This window comes from Schistocerca piceifrons, chromosome 4 (assembly GCF_021461385.2).
Source record: "Schistocerca piceifrons isolate TAMUIC-IGC-003096 chromosome 4, iqSchPice1.1, whole genome shotgun sequence".
NCBI lineage: Eukaryota > Metazoa > Arthropoda > Insecta > Orthoptera > Acrididae > Schistocerca > Schistocerca piceifrons.
In genome coordinates this window covers 758592913-758612716 of record NC_060141.1, presented here as the reverse complement: position 1 = coordinate 758612716, position 19804 = coordinate 758592913, and the positions used below count along the sequence as shown (strand labels likewise).

The window sequence follows — 19804 nt, the reverse complement described above, 5'->3', positions numbered from 1 at the left end:
CTCTCTACTCATATGTGCAGCTAGTTTATAACCTTTTCCATATCAGACACAATGTGATGCTCAGACAGGCATAGTATATCTATTACATTATCAGATTCAATGTCATCTAAACAAACCAGTAGCTCATCTACTTTATTCTTCAATCCCGGAATATTTTGGTGAAAAATGGTAACGTTATTTTTACTTTACTTTTGTGAGAATCTACTTTTTTCTTTAATCCACCAATATTTTGGTTAAATATGGTAACATTAGATATAGTGGGAATTAGTAGATTGTGGTGGTAAGAAGACCAAGAGTTGTGATCAGTTGAATACAGGGTTATCAACACAAAATGAAATACGGTAATGCAGGAGTAGGTGTAATAATGAATAAGAAGAAAAGGAATGTGGAAGAATTACAGTGAACGGCATAGCAAATGGATTATCATAGCCAAAATAAACACAATCTATGATTCATCACAACAGAACACACATGTATGCCTATTAGCCACACATATGATGAATAGACTGAAACATGAAATTATTCAATATGATAAGGGAGATATTAATTCAATTGAGATGGAGGACTATAATTTAATAGTAGGAAAAGGAAGAGATGGGGTAACAGCATGGAAATATGGATTGGGAAAAGAAATGAAGGGGGAAGGGAACTGATAGAATTTTGTACAAAGAACAATTTAATGATTGCTACCGGTTGAAAATCAGAAACAGTACACATGGAAGAGACCTAGTGACAAGTAGTGCTTCAGAGGGATTATACGATGGTAGGACAGAGACTTGAAAAGTAGATTTTAAAATGAAAAGTTTTTTAGGAGTAGATGTGGACTCTGACCACAATTTATGATGTGGGACATGCAGATTAATGCTGAAAAATGCAGAAAGCTAGGAAATTAAGGAGACCGGACTTGGATAGCTTGAAACAACCAGAAGTTGAGAGTTTCAGGTGGAGCATTAGGCAATTATTGACTGAAATGGGTCAAAGAAAAACAGCAGAGAATGAATGGGTACCTTTGAGAAATGAAATAGTGAAGGCAGGAGGGGAGCAACTAGGAAAAAAGACAAGGCCCTTAGAAATCCTGGGATAACTGACTGTTTTTGGAATCAGTACTTTTCTCAGATTCTGTACAAATATAGATCTGCCACTATTTCCTCAAACTGTATTTGTAGCTGAAAGAAGGAAGACTGTAACTTAATTCCCATAGACATCAGTGTCTTAGGAGAGACTGCAAAATCTTAATCAGCTGAGAATAGTGTCGATAATAAGTCATGGCCCTGTTGAAGGAACCTCCTCAACATTCACCTGAAGTGATTTAGGGAAACTATGAGAAACCTGCACCAGAGTGGCTGGATAGGAACAAGAATACCATACATGAGTCCAATGCCTTATCCTCCATCTGTTCATTGTCCAACCATTTGTTATCATGTGTTATAAGGTTCTGTAACCTTATCATAGAAGTGTATTATTTTTGAGTAACAGAATTCCTGAACAATTACTTTAACTTCTTCTTTGATATTTAATAGCTTACCCCTGTGACCTTGTTGAGGTGGTGTGGCCTGTATGCTTCAGAGACAGACAGCTGTATTGTAGATGAAACTACAATGAAGGGTATCTGTGGAGAGGCAAGAGCTACATGTGGTTCCAAAAATGGATGAGTAGCATTTCTGGTAGTTGCAGGGGCAACAATCTGGATGATTGACAGATATGGTCTTGAAAAGTTAGCCAATATGGACTTGCTAAGTTGGTGCTACAGTCAGCTGAAAGCAAGGAGAAACTGGTAGACTGTTATTTCTCCCGAGAGCATATGGCTCTACTGTACGGCTTAGTTATGATAGTATCCTCTTGGGTAAAATATTCTAGAGGTAAAATAACCTCTATTGAGTGTTCCAGGCACGAACTACTCAGGAAGACATCTTCAGGAAAAACAAAACCAGCATTCTATGGGTTGGAATGTGGAATGCTAGATCCCTTAATCATGTAGGAAATGTATAGGTTGACATTAGTAGGCCTATAATGGAAATTAGTGAAGTATGATGGTAGGAAGAACAAGACTGCTGGTCAAGTGAGTACAAGGTTATAAATACATCAAAATGGGTAATGGAGAAGTAGGTCTAATAGTGGATAAGAAAATAGGAAAGTGGGTAAGCTGCTATGAACAGAATGTAGAATGCATTATAGTAACCAAGACAGACATGATGTCAATGCCCACCAAGTAGAAGTTTATATGCCTACCAGCTACATGATGAAGAGATTGAAAGACTGTGAAGTAAAATACAAGAAATTATTCTGATAGTGAAGGGAGCGAAAATTTGCTTATGGTGAGGACTAGAATTCAAAAGTATGAAAAGGAAGAGAATGAAAAATAGTAGGAGAATTGGTTTAAGAATTACGAAAGGAGCTTGTATACATGGAAGAGACCTGGAGATATGAGAAGGTTTCAGCTACATTACATGACAGTAAGACAGATTTTTAATTGCAAAATATTTCCAGGAGGTAGATGTTGACTTTGACCATAATTTACTGGTTGTTAACAGCAGAACAAAACTCAAGAATTTGGAGAAAAGTGGGAAATTCAGGATGGGGCTTAGATAAACTGAAACAACAGAACTTGTTGAGAGTTTCATAGGGTGCATTAAGCAATGATTGACTGACACAGGGGAAAGGAATACAACAGAAGACAAATGCGTAGCTTTGAGAGATGAAATATAGAAAGCAGTAGAGGATCAAATAGACAAAAAACAAGCCCTTGGACAACACAGGAGATACTAAATTTAGCTGATGAAAGGAGAAAATAAAAATGCAGCAAATTAAGCAGGCGAGAGCAAATGCAAATTTGAAAAAAACTGAGATTGACAAAAAGTCGAAAATGCTTAAGCAGTAACTCTTAGAGGGCAAACTCAAGAATGTAGAAGCATGTATGATCAGGGGAAAGATAGGTGCTGCCTATAGGAAAATTTATTTGTATTTATTCATTCATCCAAAAAATCTTTCCAGATTGTGCCACATAGAACAAACACAAAACAAAATGTAACATAACACAGCACTGTTAAAATACAGTATTATTTCAGTAGATACACAAATTTTAGAATTATCCACAAAAGAGCTTGCACTACTTGCAGTAGCCGCACTGTCTTGTTTCAAGTCTTTTGTATCTCAAATGCTCTCAAAATGCTGCTACTGAGTAGAAGCATTGATCTAATAAAAATGCCATTAGAGTTTTACGAAAGAGTGGAATGATGATATGATTTTTACCTTATGTGGAATACTCTTGTAAATTTGTATACCACTGTTTATTGTGCAAGTTTTCTAGGCTGAGGTACTCACTGACTGGTCATGAAGATTTTCCTTTTGTCTTGTATCATGTTCAGCACTATTAAAATTTTCCTTTATATCTTTTAAATTATTTCTAACATACTTACAGATTTCTAGTACATAATACAAGCAAGGGGAAGGATTGACGACTTTTGAAAGAGGGGCTTGCAAGAATGTTTGTCGAGCATATTGCATTGCTCTTATAATTCTTTTCTGGGTTAAGAAAATGAGTGAACTAGGTAGTGTATTACCCCAGAATATAAATCCACACAGTGGGATGCTATGGAACTGAGCAAAGTAGGCAATCTGAACAGTGCTAAAACTTCTTTGGTAGAGACTAACCACAGACTATAACATATTTGATTTAGTGACCAATTTATTTTGTTCATATACGTATGCCATCTGAAGTTATTTTGCAGCCACATGCCTAAAAACTTTCATTCCAGAGAAGATGTAATTTTGTTGGAATTTATTGTCACACTGGTTGTTGCATGGTTCACCTTTTAAACAGAAATTTAGAAATGTTTTTTTGGTGTTTATCAGTAGTTTATTCCCTTCAAACCACCTGTTTTGATGTGCTGTAGTTTTATTTACAACTACTTGTAGCTAACTTGTGGTGTTTCCTGTAATAAGGACGCTTGCGTCATTTGGAGAAAAATAAAATAAAATAAAATTGCCAGAGCACTTTGTTTCTGTCGAATGTTTGCAGGGCATTGTGTATAAATCATAGATGGCACTAGTTGTTGATTTATTTTTCTAAAATCCATGCTGAGTATCAGTGAGAATTTTGTTTCTCTAAAAAAATTTCATTAACATATTATATGTTACTTTTTCTATGATTTTACTAAAGGCTGATAATAAGGCAATTGGTGTACAGTTTTCTATATTTGATTTGTCTCATTTCTTATGAATAGGGACCACTTTAGCATTCTTTAAAAAGTCTGCAATGTGCCTGTCAGAAATGATGAATTGACTGTATCTGCAAGGGGCAGCAGAATGTTGTAATACATTGCTTTATGATGCAGTCAGGAATACTATCAGTTCCTGATGACACTTTCTTAAGAGTTGATGCAACACGGATGGTTTCATCTGGAGTTGATCCACAAATATAGATTGAAGAGGAACGTGGCCGCACTTCGTTTTTCTGTTTCTTTCTACCATTTGTATTGTGACTGACTGTTAAATTATTTGTGATATCTGCATAGTAACACCTGAAAAGATGAGTGGTATGTTGGGGATCAGTTACACTCTTGTTCTCATGAGGCAGAGCGATAATGTTCATTTTAGGAGACACTTTATTTGCTTTCTTCATTATGTTCCAAACTGATTGGCTTTTATTTGCTGACACTGTTATGGACTTACCATTGGCCCTTTGTTGCCTGGCACATCACTCTTTCATAGATTTGAAAGTATTTTTTAATGTTGTTGTTCAGAAGTGGGAGTATGTTGTTTTTTTCCTGTATCTGAGTAATTCTCTTATGTCACACTTGAGATTTTTGATACCTGTTGTTAACCATCTCTTTGCTTTTGGAGCTGTGCTTCTTATTACTTGCATTTTGAGAGGGAATGGAATTTCAAAGTATTTACTGAAGACGCTAGAAGATTTCTTGAACTTTTTGCTGGTGTCATCTGTTCGTAAAACTTCTTCCCACCTTTCTCCTGATAATAGAGAGTTGAATGTTTCTTTTTGTAGTTGTGTGTGGGCAGCAAGTAGCTTTGGAGGGTGCCAACTTGAACTTCATGATCACTAAGCTTGTACTTATACATTCTGCAGTACAGTTTGTATTCACAAATATCTGATCTAGGGCAGAGCAGTACTTTTTGTGATTCATGCTGGGGTTGTTATAGTCTGTTTTAAGTTGAAAGTATCAGTGAGGCTGAGCAGTAGCTCTTTTCCTTTGCTGGTTCCAAGAAGATCAGTGTGAAGTCCCCATACAGCACTGCTGATTTCTTGTCTAGATGGAGCCTGTTTAATATATATTCAAGCTACAACTGTATTTTCCCCATGCTGATTTCTTGTCTAGATGGAGCCTGTTTAATATATATTCAAGCTACAACTGTATTTTCCCCGTTGACTTCAATGAGTGCCAGCTCAAAGTCCCTTTCTGCATTATATTTTCGACCTTGCTTGACGAAAATTACAGTACCTCCATTTTTCTGTAAAAGTGTTCTTTGGGTAACAGAGAATCAGCTGTATCAATATTAAAAGCTCAGCTGGCAAGCCAGTAGTGGGCCTACTAAGCAAAGAAGGGAAGGCTGAAATGTGGAAGGAACATATAGATGGTTAATACAAGGGAAATGAACTTGAAGACATAATAGAAAGGAAAGAGGATGAGGATGAAGATGAAACGGGAGTTATGAAACTGCAAGAGTAATTTGGCTGAACACTGAAAGACCTAATTGGAAACAAGGCCCCTAGAGTCAATGACATTCGCTCAGAATTATTGAGATCCTTGGGAGAGCCAGTCATGACAAAATTACTTCACCTGGTGTGCAAGATACATGAGATGGATAAAATATCCTCAAGACTTTAGGAAAAATGTAATAATTCCACTTCCAAAGAAGACAGGCACTGACAGATATGAACATTACCAAACTAACAGTTTAATAAGTCATGGCTGCAAAACGTTGACAAAAACTATTTGCAGAAGAACAGAAAAACATACAGTAGCCAAATCAGGGGAGGTCACTTTGGGTTCCAAAAAAACGTAAGAACATGCAAGGCAATATTGACCCTATGATTTAACTTAGAAGATATACTGAAGATATATAAATATATTTGTAGATTTAGAGAAAGCTTTTGAAATCTTGACTGGAATGCGCTCTTTGAAATTCTGAAGGTACTAGAGTGAAACTTGTACAGAAACCAGAGAGCAGTTATAAGAGTCGAAGGCAAAGAGAGGGAGGTAGCAATTGACAAGGGAGTGAATCAAGGTTGTAGCATATCCTTAATGTTATTCAATTTGGGGACTGAGCAAGCAGTAATGAAAATGAAGGAGAAATTTTAAAAGGCAAGAAATGAAAATTTTGATGTTTTCCAACAACATTCAAAATTCTGTCAGAGGCAGTAAAGGACTGGAAGGACAATGAAACAGAATGGAAAATGTCTTGAAGAGAGGTTATGCAATCAGCATCAATAAGAGGAAAACAATGGTAATTAAGTGAAGTCAAATTAAATGAGACACTGTAATGGAGATTAGAACAGGAAATGAGACACTGAAAGCAGTAGATGAGTTTCACTATTTGGACAGCAGAATAACTGATGATGCTGACAGAAATGGAGAAGATACAAATGCAGACAGACTAAGCGAGAAAATTATTTCTGAAAAAGAGAAATTTGTTAACACCAAGCATATATTTAAGTATTAGGAGGCTTTTCTGCATGTATTCCTTCAACAGAAGTGAAACATGATGATAAACAGTTCAGACACAAATAAACTAGAAGCTTTTGAAATGTGGTGCTACACAAGAATGTTGAAGATTATATAGGTAGATTGAAAAACTAATGAGGTGGTACTGAATCGAATTTGGCTGGGAAGAGAGGAGGAGGAGGAGAAGGAGGAGGAGGGCAATAAATAATGGCATTACATGACTAAAGGAAAGGATCAGTTGATAGGACACATCCTGAAGCATCAATGGTAACTGTAGAAGTAGACCAAGGCCTGAATATAGTAAGCAGGTTTGTAGGTTACAACAGTTATGTGCAGATAAAGAGGCTGGCATAGGACAGACCAGCAGAGAGAGCTACATCAAACCATTCTTTTGACTGAGGATCACAACAAAAACTACTCACCTGTGTGCAACATCTTCAGTTGCAGAAAAATGAGGCAATTATGTACAAAGGGTGGGATGCAGTAGCCAACGATGATGGGATAGCAAACGATCAGATTGCTGCAAATCAGAAGATTCAATGAGAGCTGGTGCAGCATGGAATGTCCCTTTCAAACAGAAATGGAACTCTGCAGACAGTAGACCAAGAGGGAAGACCTTCAGAATGTTTAAAACGAAAATGAGTGGCACTGCAGACACTTCCTGTAATAAGAAAAAAATGAGAAAACCGTAGTAAAAATCTTCCATGATAATATTCAACCCTCACATAACAAAATAAATAAGTTAAATGTGTTAGCAACATGTTCTTGTGAGATGTTTTCACAGTATGCCTTTCAGCACACTTTCTCTCACCAGGATCAATCAAATCAATCTCCCTGCAAAAATTTACTCTCGCTAAGTTCTGATCCTGTATATGAGTTAGCCACATACTATAGAAAAATTCTACACAGTCCAGACATATTAATATTCGATGTCAGAGAGCGATAATCACTCACAGATGGCAGATAGCATCACTATCAATGGAGGATATATAAAGCGTGTCAGAGGATGTGGAAAACAGTGCAGTCATTGTCATAAAGCAGAAACAAAACAATTTGTCTTACATCCCAAAGATGGTCATTGGCTTTTGGGCCAACGACGGAAGAAGTTCCAAAATGGCTAAGTTTGTAAACTGTTTGCATGTCGCCGTGCTTAATGCGGTATCACATATCGATACTGTGCCACTGGCATCTACAGTGCACACCCACTGAGCCATGCTTCCAATGAGCACTCCCTGTCGCCACGATATAGGATGGCCAGCGCAAGCCTCGAGGCCCCACTCGCACTAGGAACCACTTCGCTAGAAGATGCCATGCAGGCCTGGCCTAGTCGCGATTCTGACATCGTTGTTTATGCTGTAACTCAGAGAGCCTCTTCCTTCTTGACATTGAATTAGCTGTGCTATGATTCTAGCTGCATTATTTGTTATGAGTCTTTGTTCACTCAGAGAAATACATGTAAATCTTCTGTTTACTTTGTTAACTTGTTTTTTAATCATCTCTGCACCTGTCCAGTTTTCCTCCGACAGCAGTTGCTTCACTACTCTGTAGCCTACCTCTTCTTACTGTCGCAACAGTTAAAGTATACCGTGCATGGCAAAATAGTGCTATCCACAACTGGCACTGAAGTAGTTGTGGTTAACCAAATGACAGTTCCAGCAATGTGTATGGATGGACCAACATGCAACTGTTGAATAACTGACTGCCCAGATTAACCAAGACTGCTAACAGTGTCCTGTCAATAATAGATCAGGGGACGGTGTTGCATATGGGCCTCTGCAGAAGGCACTTGGTTCATGCACCCATGGAGACTGCTGTTGATTGGTGATACAGATGAATCATGGTTTAGGTACCATTGGACAGACAGAAGTTGGCAATTACAGCACGAAATGGCTGAAAGCAAACAACCTGCAACTATCGTTGGAAGGGTCCAGGCCAGAGCAGGGAGCAGTTGGCAATGTCACTGGAGCCGACGTGGCTGCATATCCTTGTCGGTACCTTCCAGAACCTCAGTGACACTTTTCCCGCACATCTCACAGTGGTCCACGCTGCAAAAGGTGATTATTCAGGCTTTTGATAGGTGGTCAATTAATGTGATTGGACAGTGTAGAAGTCAACAGGATAACTAAAAAATCAACTCATTTTGTGATGACAAGAATTTCAAGATAACAGCAGTCAAAGACTCATACATAAACTTAATAGTTTCTCCTGAAGGAAATTTTGAAACACACTTCAGGAAAAAAGGAAGTGTTCATTGACAAAGAGAGTGCAATGACTTATAAGATAATAATCTGTGGTGATAGAAACATGAGGCGTAATCACTGAAAATAAACACAAGTGCATGTTATTTGATTTAATAAAAAGCATATAACTCAGAAACAACACTAAATATCTGGTCTAATTGTTGCCACTTTTGCTAATATATTTCTGTTGTGACTGGGCTTATGAACTATCTGTTCCTAGCAATTTTAAGAGAATTTATTTTCTTTCACCAAGATATGCCCCACAACTCTCACAGGTGTTCTGTTTGGGTTATAGCCAGCTTTTGCACATAGTGTTATATGAATTCCACTGCTTTTTAGAAGAAGTTTATACTTCGCTATTTGGCTAAGTATGCTTTGGGAGCTGATCACTGTTAACACTATAAATTTTAATAGTCTGGTCTATTTATCTATGACAGGCATTTCTATGAATGTTAAACTATTATCTTGGAATCTCCTGCATTGATCATTATCTGGACTGGTTAGTGAGTTTGGTACAGTTTATAGCAGTTTAACAAATGCTATTATTAATGTCCAGAGTATCTAATCACTGCCTCACTTTGTTGCTGTATGTACATTGACTTGTTCCACATCCCTGGTTTTCTTTCATGGGATTTACAGAACATGTTAATGATGAAAAACTCAAACTTCTGAAGTTAGTGCTCCAATGATAGCTTGCCCTCCCTCCCCCATTTCCTCACATTTAAGCTTCTCAGTCATGCTGTCATGTCCTAATCCAATACCTAAGAAGTTAAGCTACTATCTCAGAGAAAGTAGTAGGTATAGTGTTTAGAAGAAAAATATGTAATTGAAAACCAACATCTTATTCAGACCTATTATTTGTATAAGGATTTGCTTAAATTGATATTCCATAATTACTCTTTCTAAAACACTAAGTTATTATTTGTCACCTTCTTTTATTTTTATCAGTAAGAATTCCAGATGCTTAATTTGTTATACTTGCAAAATACAAATCTACTGATATTAAGTTTAGAACAGGCAGCATCATACTTCTAAAGAATGTTATTGGACTAACGACGTGCAAGGAAGTCACTATTACTGCAGTCTGTAAACGTGTTTATGTTCTTGTTATCATAGTGCAATGAGCTAACTCATCATTTTGTGGAGTCTATTCATTCACCATTTCTTACGGCTCAGTTTCGACACACACACACACACACACACACACACACACACACACACACGAACGCACGCACAGGGAGCTTCTGTGTTTATGGCTGGGTGGGAGAGATTAGACAGTTACAAAAAAAAAAAAAAAAAAAAAAAAAAAAAAATGAAACAAAGATGGAGAGCTGCCTAGTACGCAACACCATGACATTTATTATTTCTTGATCCGTTTAGTGCGATCTGTGTTTTCAGCAGTTTCTCTACATCATGCCACATAAATGCTAATTTCTTACGAATGCCCAAGACTTGTTAATATGGAGTAACACAATCCTCATGTAAACATCCGATCACTCGTCAGTGCTATTATTACAAGTATTAGCAAACCATTATTACTCAAACTCAAAACGCCGCCCGAACAGGCCTCGGAAGGTCCAACGGTACCGACCGACCACCTAGTCATCCTCAGACAACAGGCGTCACTGAATGCGGACATGGAGAGCATCAAATCGCTCTCCCGCCGCTTCTCAGCTTTCGTGACCTGTATCAAACTTTATAACTAAAATTTTGTTGTTGAGACCGTAAAAGTTATACAGACTTTGATAATACTGCTGTTATATGGCAATGACAGTCTGTTGATAATGTTTCGAGTTAATTAAATTAGAACTGCCTGTTAATGCAGGAATTTACATTTTCTTCACATGTCATTAAAAATGTTGTTTCCTAACTCACTCGCTGAAATCCGAGACATCGTATATAGTTTCTGGGACTAATTTTAGTTTTCTTATTATAATCTAACATATAAATTTTAAAGCGTCTAAGAACAATTTTGGAGTGTCTATATTCCAAGCGCATTTTCAATTATGAAATAAGGATTCCGAATGAGTTCAAATTTTGGTTTGCAACAGCAGAATTGTCCTACTTCTAATAAACAAATGGCGATCACGTATTGATGTATAGCCTCTGGTGCCCAAAGAATCTCGTAAAACTTCGAACATCACTGCCAAAACAACCTTCGACTTTGTACGGAGCGAAAAATGGAACCATACATACGAGGTTGACAGTTTTAAAAGTCCTGGGATTACAACTTGATAATAAATTCAGTTGGAAGGAGCACACCACAGAACTGCAGAAAGGCCTTAACAAATCTGTATTTGCAATTCGAGTGTTAGCAGACATAGGCAACATAAAAATGAAAAAGCTTGCATATTTTCATTCCATATGTCATATGGGATAATATTTTGGGGGTAAATCTTGAAGTCAAACAAAAGTTTTTCAAGGTCCAAAAGCGTGTAATACGTATTATTTGTGGAGTAAATTCGCGGACCTCCTGCAGAAACCTCTTCAAAGAACTGGGTATACTAACTACTGCCTCTCAGTATATTTACTTCTTAATGAAATTTGTCGTAAATAATATATATCTCTTTTTCCAACAAACAACTCAGTTCATACATACAATACCAGGAACAAAAATGATCTGCACAAGGACTACTTTAGTTCAAAAAGGGGTCCACTACTCAGGAACACTCATCTTCAATAATTTGCCAGCAAACATAAAAAATTTAGTTACAAATAAAGATCAGTTTAAAAGGAGCCTGAAAGACTTACTCCTGGCCAACTCCTCCTACTCCATTGGCGAAATTTTTAGTAAAAACAAATGATGTATTTATTCATACTATTAGTATTGTTATTTCAGCTTAAAAAAATCGACATGTTCCACATCCACGAGGATCTCCTCAGCACGGATCTATGGAACGAAAAACTAATCTAATCTGGGTGAAGCCGTGAGTTTTACGACGACACGATAAAAGCATTCAACAAAACTTGTTACGTGAGCTTACAGTGGAAGACGTCAAGTCGTACATCAATTACTTAAGAATGGATGAGCATACATTTCTGTATGTGCTCAATGAAGTGTATCCTCATATCACAAAGCACAATATTCACTTAAGAACTGCTACATCTTCAGAAGACAGGCTCACTACAACACTCCGATTCCTTGCTACAGGAGAGGGTTATGTTATGTTATGTTATGTTAGGTTAGGTCTCCAATCTTCTTAAACTATTTTTTATTCAGGGTGCCTCACGTTGTAAAGCGCCTCATAAGCTTCAGACATCTCTATTAATTCTGTAGTTGTCGGCACACACCAATTGTATTTACCGGCAATGGTTATAAAAACACTACAGACGACAGAACGCTGCAGCGATGCTAGCGCTCCGCGTGGTAACATATCGCATTGCAGTGAACAGAAGACAAGCGATTTCTTTGATCAAATATACGGCCTCGGCCTAGATTTGATCAAATATGGGACGACATTTGTCAAAGATCCCTATTACACTATCAAAAATCTTTGACAAAGATATTGGACAAAGAAATTTGATAGTGTAATACCGGCCGAACGTGCACTATCTCACTTGCTTACGCGAAACTGTACATTGCAAACTGTGCACTACCATCTCCCAATCCATCAGAAATTTTTGGCAAAGGGCCTATGCCATGGCAGGTCAGCAATACCGCAGTCCGCACTGGTCACATGACCTTGTAGAAGATACATTCAGCTGTACCATGTTTGCAACGACAGGATTCAATTAGTTGCCCACAAATTTCCTACAAACCGAGGATTACCAACACGTTACTGCAATTAATTACCCTGACGTTACCTTTCGTAAATTTCTGATAAATCCTCTGTCTTCTGCACAGATTTTAGCGAATGCAGCGATGTAACTTGCGCCTTGACGAGCCATATTTTCTATCGAAGAACTAAGTATATGTTTACTAAAAATGCCCTATTGCAACTCACTGTCTACGCAAGAGGCCTTGTGCTATAGCAGATAAGTATGAAGGTCGACAGGCAAAGGTTCGAATTTACGTGCGAAGTCGTTACTCGGTGCAGAGTCCTTTTTGTTTAAATGTACGTTAAACTGTCGAAAAAAAAAAATACATTCATCTGATAAATTCATTGGCCACCAGATTCAACTGCTCTTTTCAAGTGACCAAATAACCGTGGCTGATTTACTTGTAGAAGAATAGTGTTTAAACGCTGTCATAGTTCCTGTTACAGTTAGTGTGAATCAACTGCTATCGGCTAACGTCGCTAGAGAATGCCATAGTGACAGGAGCTACGTATACAGTTAGTGTGATGTAAACTTTATGTGGAAGACGTGCGTGCAGTGTCTGGGGGGTGAAAGGAAGCTTGAATGGTTCCTAGGGATAACAAACAAAGTTGCAATTAATATAAAGTACGTGTATCATTTAGTTTTTGGTGTGTTAGTACTTTCATATCATTCATGCGTACAGGCTATATTTGCTTGCACAAGGTAGCAGCAGTTATACATTTTTTCTACTACTTCATAATTAAGTTACATAGATCTGAAGTGAGGAGATCTGCAAAGACGTATAATATGCCATTAAATAAGGATACAGAATACAACTTTATTTTTAAAAAATAGTAAGAAATACAGTACACAGATCTTTAATGAAATGCTGTCATGCACGTGTATTAAATCAAAAAAATCCTAAACATTGTTTCATTTAAGAGACAGGCCTAGTAACAAATTTATTACAAAATGTATGAAGCTACAAGCCATTGAGGTGAATATGATAATTCTTACACTACTCAAGCAACACTTCATCAAAGGGAAAATAATTTTATTATATTTATTTGCATTTGCTGTAACACATTGTTTGATATTATTAATAATATCCACCACGTAATTCGTTAACTGAGTAGAAATAGCTGTCCACAATTAAATCCTTTAGGCACCTCTTAAGCTGAATTTAGTTAATCTGGCAAGTTATTGATAATGTGTGTCCATCTGTTATGGATGCCCTTCTTGACCAAAGTTAGTGACTTTAAATCTTTAAAAAGATTACTCATACTTCTTATATTGATTTCATGAACTTAACTGTTGGTTTGAGAAACAGATATATTATTTACGCCAAATTTCATTAAGGAATAAAAACACTGGGAAGCAGTAGTTACTATCCCCAGTTCCTTGAACAGGCCTCTGCAGGACATTCTTGATTTCACACCACAAATAATTTTTATTACACATGGCCTGGTGAGTTACCTCAGAAAATATGAGATTATGGAATTAAAGTTAGTGAAGTATGCTAACATTTTTATTTTTAAATCAGCTCTGACAACATCCACATCCCAAATAAAGATTTATTTGGGTGCTTCAGAAATTCTTAGGTATGTTGCTTACAACTGAATGTAATTGTAAAACCAAGGATGTGTTGGTATCAAATATTAGACATTTAGTGGAATTACATCTTTGACAAGTTTATAGTTGCATATTGTGTCGTTTCAAAGTTTAATGACAAAAAATGGGGTATGAGCAAGTTATTAATGTCTGAAACTTTCATTTACTGATCTCTCTAAAATTATAGGGACATAATTTGCTACTTACAGGTATTACAGTGTTTGTTATCATCTGCAAATGAAATAAACTTGTCATCTGGTAATGCCACTGATGAATATACACACATCAAAATTTGAAGATCCTTAGATGGGAACCTTGTGGGACACCATATGTAATTAGTTCCCAGTTAGATGATGATTGATAACTTAATACAGGCCTCTTTCTTATTGATGTCCCTTATTTTTGTCAGAGAGATACGTTTGTCCTAGAGGAAGATGTTGGGAGCCATTAAGTATTGTGGAGGAATCACTCACTGTAAAGACATTCCTGCTTTTGAGGCGAGCTGTAAATGTCCATTGAAGCAAATCCACTGCATTTGTAGACAGTATGGTTTGTGGTGATATCTTGCTGAAAGCATAGTGATGCTGTGCATACCACTACTTTCTCAGAAACAGTTTTTAATTAAGACTGTAGGGGGTACAATCACACCACTAAGGGAAATTTTGAAGCTTCTCGATTGAAAATAGGCCATGCCACTTATCCATAAGTTGTGAACAGTCTTTTCATCTCATTGACATTCAATAGTTCTTGGCAACTGTGCATTCAGCTGATATCATCTTGTGGTGTGAATGTTTGTACAATTGCATTTTGTGTGGATGATAGTGCAGGTTGGTGTTCAGAAATTTCCTCGCAGTTCAACTGATGAGACCTTGTTCTGCAATGAAAGTGCAGGTTGGTGTTCAGAAATTTCCTCACAGCTCAACTGATGAGACCATGTTCTACAATGAATCATCGACCCACTTACCAGAGGCTAATTCCTATGGATCCATGCACAGAATCAACATTTCCTGGTTTTGGCTTCCTTATAGAGCCATGAGAGCAATGGCTTTGAAATTTCACACCAGACAGCTGATAGTGCTCACACAAGGAACAGAAATTTATAGTGGTAAGTGAAATTACCATCAGTAAGCACAGTGTGGACCAGTGAAGGAAATATATTGTTGAGGTCATCAGTACAAAAATAGGTTTAATGCATCATGCTAGTCTATCCTGTGCAACTGTCTTAATAAGTATCGCAACCTGCAGCCACTTAAAACTGCTTATTATAGTCAACTTTTGGTCTACCTTTACAACTTTTACTCTTCACAGTTTCCTCCATTACCAAAATGGTGATTCCTTGATCCGTCTGGATGTGTCATATCAACCAATCCCTTATTTCAGTCAAGACGTGCAATAACTTCTTTATCCACCTATTCGATTCAGCACTCATTAGTTATTTGATCTACCCACCTAATCTTCAGCATTCTCCTGTAGTCATTAGTTTGTATCCGTTTTGAGACTGCTGTTATCCTGCAACTGTATATTCAATTAACCCCTAACTACTATAGACCGTCTCTCAGACTGCTACTAATTTTTGTGTCTAGATATTTCTCACACCCCTGCAAAGCCAAATTTCCTATTGGCTGTTAAGCTACACGTGCCAGCATTGTTGCTGCTCTTTGTTTCGTAATTATTAGCCTTGAGAGGTCTCACAGACGTACCATAGTGTTTGCGTGCCACGTTTTTGTTGCATGCTACTGTTTTTCCATGGCAGGGAGAGCTGGGCCTTCTATACAACAAGTGTTATATGAGGCAGATGTGGATGTTCGAGATCTCCCCATTGGGATGAAGACTTTGATGACAGCGATAATGACCCTGATTTTGAGGTATTTAGTGATCACGACACTAATTCAGAGCCGGCCGGGGTGGCCGAGCGGTTCTAGGCGCTACAGTCTGGAACCGCGCGACCGCTACGGTCGCAGGTTCGAATCCTGCCTCAGGCATGGATGTGTGTGATGTCCTTAGGTTAGTTAGGTTTAAGTAGTTCTAAGTTCTAGGGGACTGATGACCTCAGCAGTTAAGTCCCTTAGTGCTCAGAGCCAACCACTAATTCAGAGCAGGAAACTGAAAGTGATGAAGATGTGACAGCTGATGACGATTGAGCGTACTTCTTCAGTAAGAATAGATGTATTCGATGGAGAAAAAATCAGCCACCAGCTAACATAAGAACAAGGCAACACAACATTGTCTTGCTGCTTCCTGGACTGCGACAGATGGCGGAAAGTCTTGGAGAAAACCCTACTGTTTTGGAGGTATGGAAACTGTTCTTTACATCAGACATTCTAGACGAAATCATTCGATGGACAAATCTGAATATATCTAAGCTTAGAGCACGGTATGCTAACAATTGCTTGTCTTATCTACAAGATGTTTATGTCATTGAATTGAAGGCTGTAATTGGTCTATTAGTGTATTCAGCTATTTTCAAGTCAGGGAACAAGTCTGTTTACAGCTTGTTTGCAATTGGTGAACAGGCAGAGATGTTTTCAGATGCACTGTTAGCAAAGAAAGATTACTGTTTTTTCTTGTCTGCATTATGATTTGACAATCCAAATGATTGGGTGGAAAGAAAGAAAATAGACAAATCAGCAGCAGTTTCACAAATCTTTTTGTGTTTCATCAAAAACAGTCAACTTTGCTACTCTGTAGGTGCAACAGTGTTTGTCGATGAAATGCTTGTTCCTTTTCGTGGAAGATGTGGGTTTAGAATGTACATGACATTCCAAAGAAACCGGCAAAGTATGCCCTGAAAGGTCAGTGTTTGACTGACGCTCGTACAAATTACTTGTACAATGCATATATTTATTCTGGAAAAGGCAGCAATGGTCACACCCTTCCCAGCCATGAGAAAGCCCACAGTGTTCCCACACAGGCTGTGGGAAACCCATTGAAAACACAAGGAGAAATGTTACAGGTGACAACTGGTACTCATCAGTAGAACTAGTCTATGAACTTTCAAAACAAGGTCTCACATACATTGGTACGCTGAAAAAGAACAAAAAGGACATCCCACAGAACTTCTTACCTAATAAGAAACGTGGTGTGCAGACATCTGTTTACGGTTTTACAGAAGACATGACTCTGGTTTCCTTTGTGCCCAAGATGTACAAAGCTGCAATACTGATCTCGTCTATGCACCATTCAGTAAACAATGATCCTGAATCAGGAAAACCTAAGATCATCCTGTTTTATACCACAACAAAAGGTGGTGTGGACTGTCTCAACCAAAGGTGTGCAGCTTATTCGTCAAGTCGCTGGGCAAGACGATGGCCTTTGGCCATTTTCTTCACATTAGTGGATGTTGCATGTGGTGTAAATTGTTATGTGGTACATCAAGCTTAGCCAAAGGCAGAGGTAATGTCGAGATTGAGCTTCATGAAGACTCTAGCAAGAGACCTAGTTGGACCTCATATGAAGCATAGAATTTCTATTAGACGCTTGCCACGAGAGTTGTGTGACACCATCAGAAGAATACTTCACTTACAAGATGAGCCTCAGACACCGAAAGAAGAATTCGAAAATTGAAAAACGTGTTCCTTTTTCCATCCTTGTCTGAAGAGGAAAACAAGATATCCATGTCAACAGTGTGGTGTTCCAATTTGTTTGGAGTGTTCCAGGAAGATTTGCGTGAAGTGTTTGCAGGTGGATATTGACTAAAGTACGATTCAGGGCACATGAGAACACACATTTAGTTTTTACTTGTAATTTTAGAAGTAAAATGTAGCAAAGTTTCTCCATTCATAGACTTATGGACTGAAATATTTGCTCAACATTGCAAAGATGAGTCATAAACTGAAAGTTGACTTTGCACACAATGTATCGTAAGTGAAGTTGTAATTTTCCACCTAGTTATATTGCCAATTATTTATATAATCCCTCTGATGAAAATCTGTGTGTGAGTAGAGAGCTAACTATTTGCTATTATTTTCGTAACTCATAAAATAAAAATATACTCCAAATTTCACTTTGTTTTAATTGTCGAAGTGTTTAAAATATTGCATTGTTTAAAAAAAATCAAATTTCTACAAAGACCACCTCTAAGAAGTGTAATGAATGACAGGAAGTCAAGACACTATGTATGTTCAGCAAAATTCTGGTTTCATATATAAAATGTGGTCTGTGACACCCCTCCATAGTAATTGTGTTCCTGTGAATGACCATAGTAGTTAAGGGTTAATGATAGGCCACTTCATTTGCTACTGTGTACTTTACTAAAGCCTGAAACCGATTGTGGACTTTAATAAAGTGCACATTAGCAATAGGTTATTTTCCAATCATAAAAAGTGGTTCTGATTGATTATGACATTTAAATAGCATTTACGGTCAATATTCTGACAAAGTATGTTTTATTGTATGTAATTAAAGCTTAAAATTAATTAATTATTAAGATCTGGTCACATGATCGAAAATGCTCTGTTATTGGCTGATGCTCTGGTGATGTCACAGACTAGGAGTACAATGAAGCTATACTTGTGTTATAGGAGCATTAGCCGAAGTTACTAGGTTTTTACGTACTTTCCTGCAAGAAGGTCAGCTATTTAGTGATGGAAAATGCAATTGCAGCTTTTAAGTAACAATAGAAAGCAATTTTGTCAATGCTGATAGTGGAAGTCTTGCAAAAGTTGACATGTTTATGCTCCATCCATTTAGAGTGGAGATATGTATAACGATGGACATTCTTTTCCCTGCTCCCTGCAACATCATTAAACTTGCTCAAAAATAAGGAAGTGTAGAACTTCTGCAAATGGGTCCATATGTTGTCAACTATCAGTATGAGCTATGACCCAAAGCAGGATAAAATTATTCTTGGCAAAACTTAGTGCTTATTTCCTCTGTAGAAGACACTCAGTAGAGTTAGTGCACAAAACAGGCATTTGGTGGCACAATGGATAGCACTTCCAACTGCAGATAGAGAGACCACATGTTTGAAACCTGGAAGGGACATATAATTTTAAAAGTTTTACACTAAATTCGAAAATAGCATTAGCAAGATCTGATTCTAGCAGTTGCTTTAATTGTTGGATGTATTGTACGTAGCTTCACATTAGTCTTAGTCAGAGAAATAGACACCAGAGGATAAATGCATTTACTTTGTGAACAAGCAATTCACTTTTTTTTGGAAAGCATTGCTAGTGAAGATATCACCATCCGCAGACAGTCCAACGGAGTGTTGGATGATGAGGTGATACGGAGAGATATAAAGCACTTACAACATGCATGTGACACTAACGTAAGGGCTGTGATGTTTGTGAGTGTAAACTAATGTTAGTGTCTGAAGCAGACTTACTTCATCTTTATGTACGATGATGAAAGTGCAGAAGTTTAAACAATAAGCATCCAAACTGGACAGTACAAAGATAAAAACATTGTTTCTAATAAGGTAAAAATGTGTGGTCACATTAACTAGAAAAGACCTCCTTGGAACATGACCTGTGTGAACAGTAGTTGTAACTGTAAGCATGTAAACAGCAAGGAAGACAAAATATTGTTTTTGAT

The 19804-nt window shown here is 37.5% G+C and overlaps 1 protein-coding gene across 7 annotated transcripts in view; it reads right to left on the bottom strand.

Moving 5' to 3' along the window:
- The window catches only part of LOC124795510 (acyl-coenzyme A thioesterase 13-like), a 35064-nt gene extending 22159 nt beyond the window's left edge, over positions 1-12905 (bottom strand). Inside the window, exon 1 of one of the 7 annotated variants that reach the window (XR_007016709.1) lies at positions 12225-12285. Coding sequence is in view for 4 of the 7 variants with exons in the window: in XM_047259573.1 (XP_047115529.1) it covers positions 12725-12808 (84 nt within the window). In the remaining 3 variants the exon portion in view is untranslated. Of the gene's footprint in view, positions 1-9949; positions 10073-10450; positions 10594-11904; positions 11963-12150; positions 12198-12224; positions 12286-12724 lie in introns of those variants that run through there. The other 6 variants (XR_007016708.1, XR_007016710.1, XM_047259573.1 and 3 more) reach the window with 6 other exon arrangements.
- Between the last annotated feature and the right edge of the window lie 6899 nt (positions 12906-19804).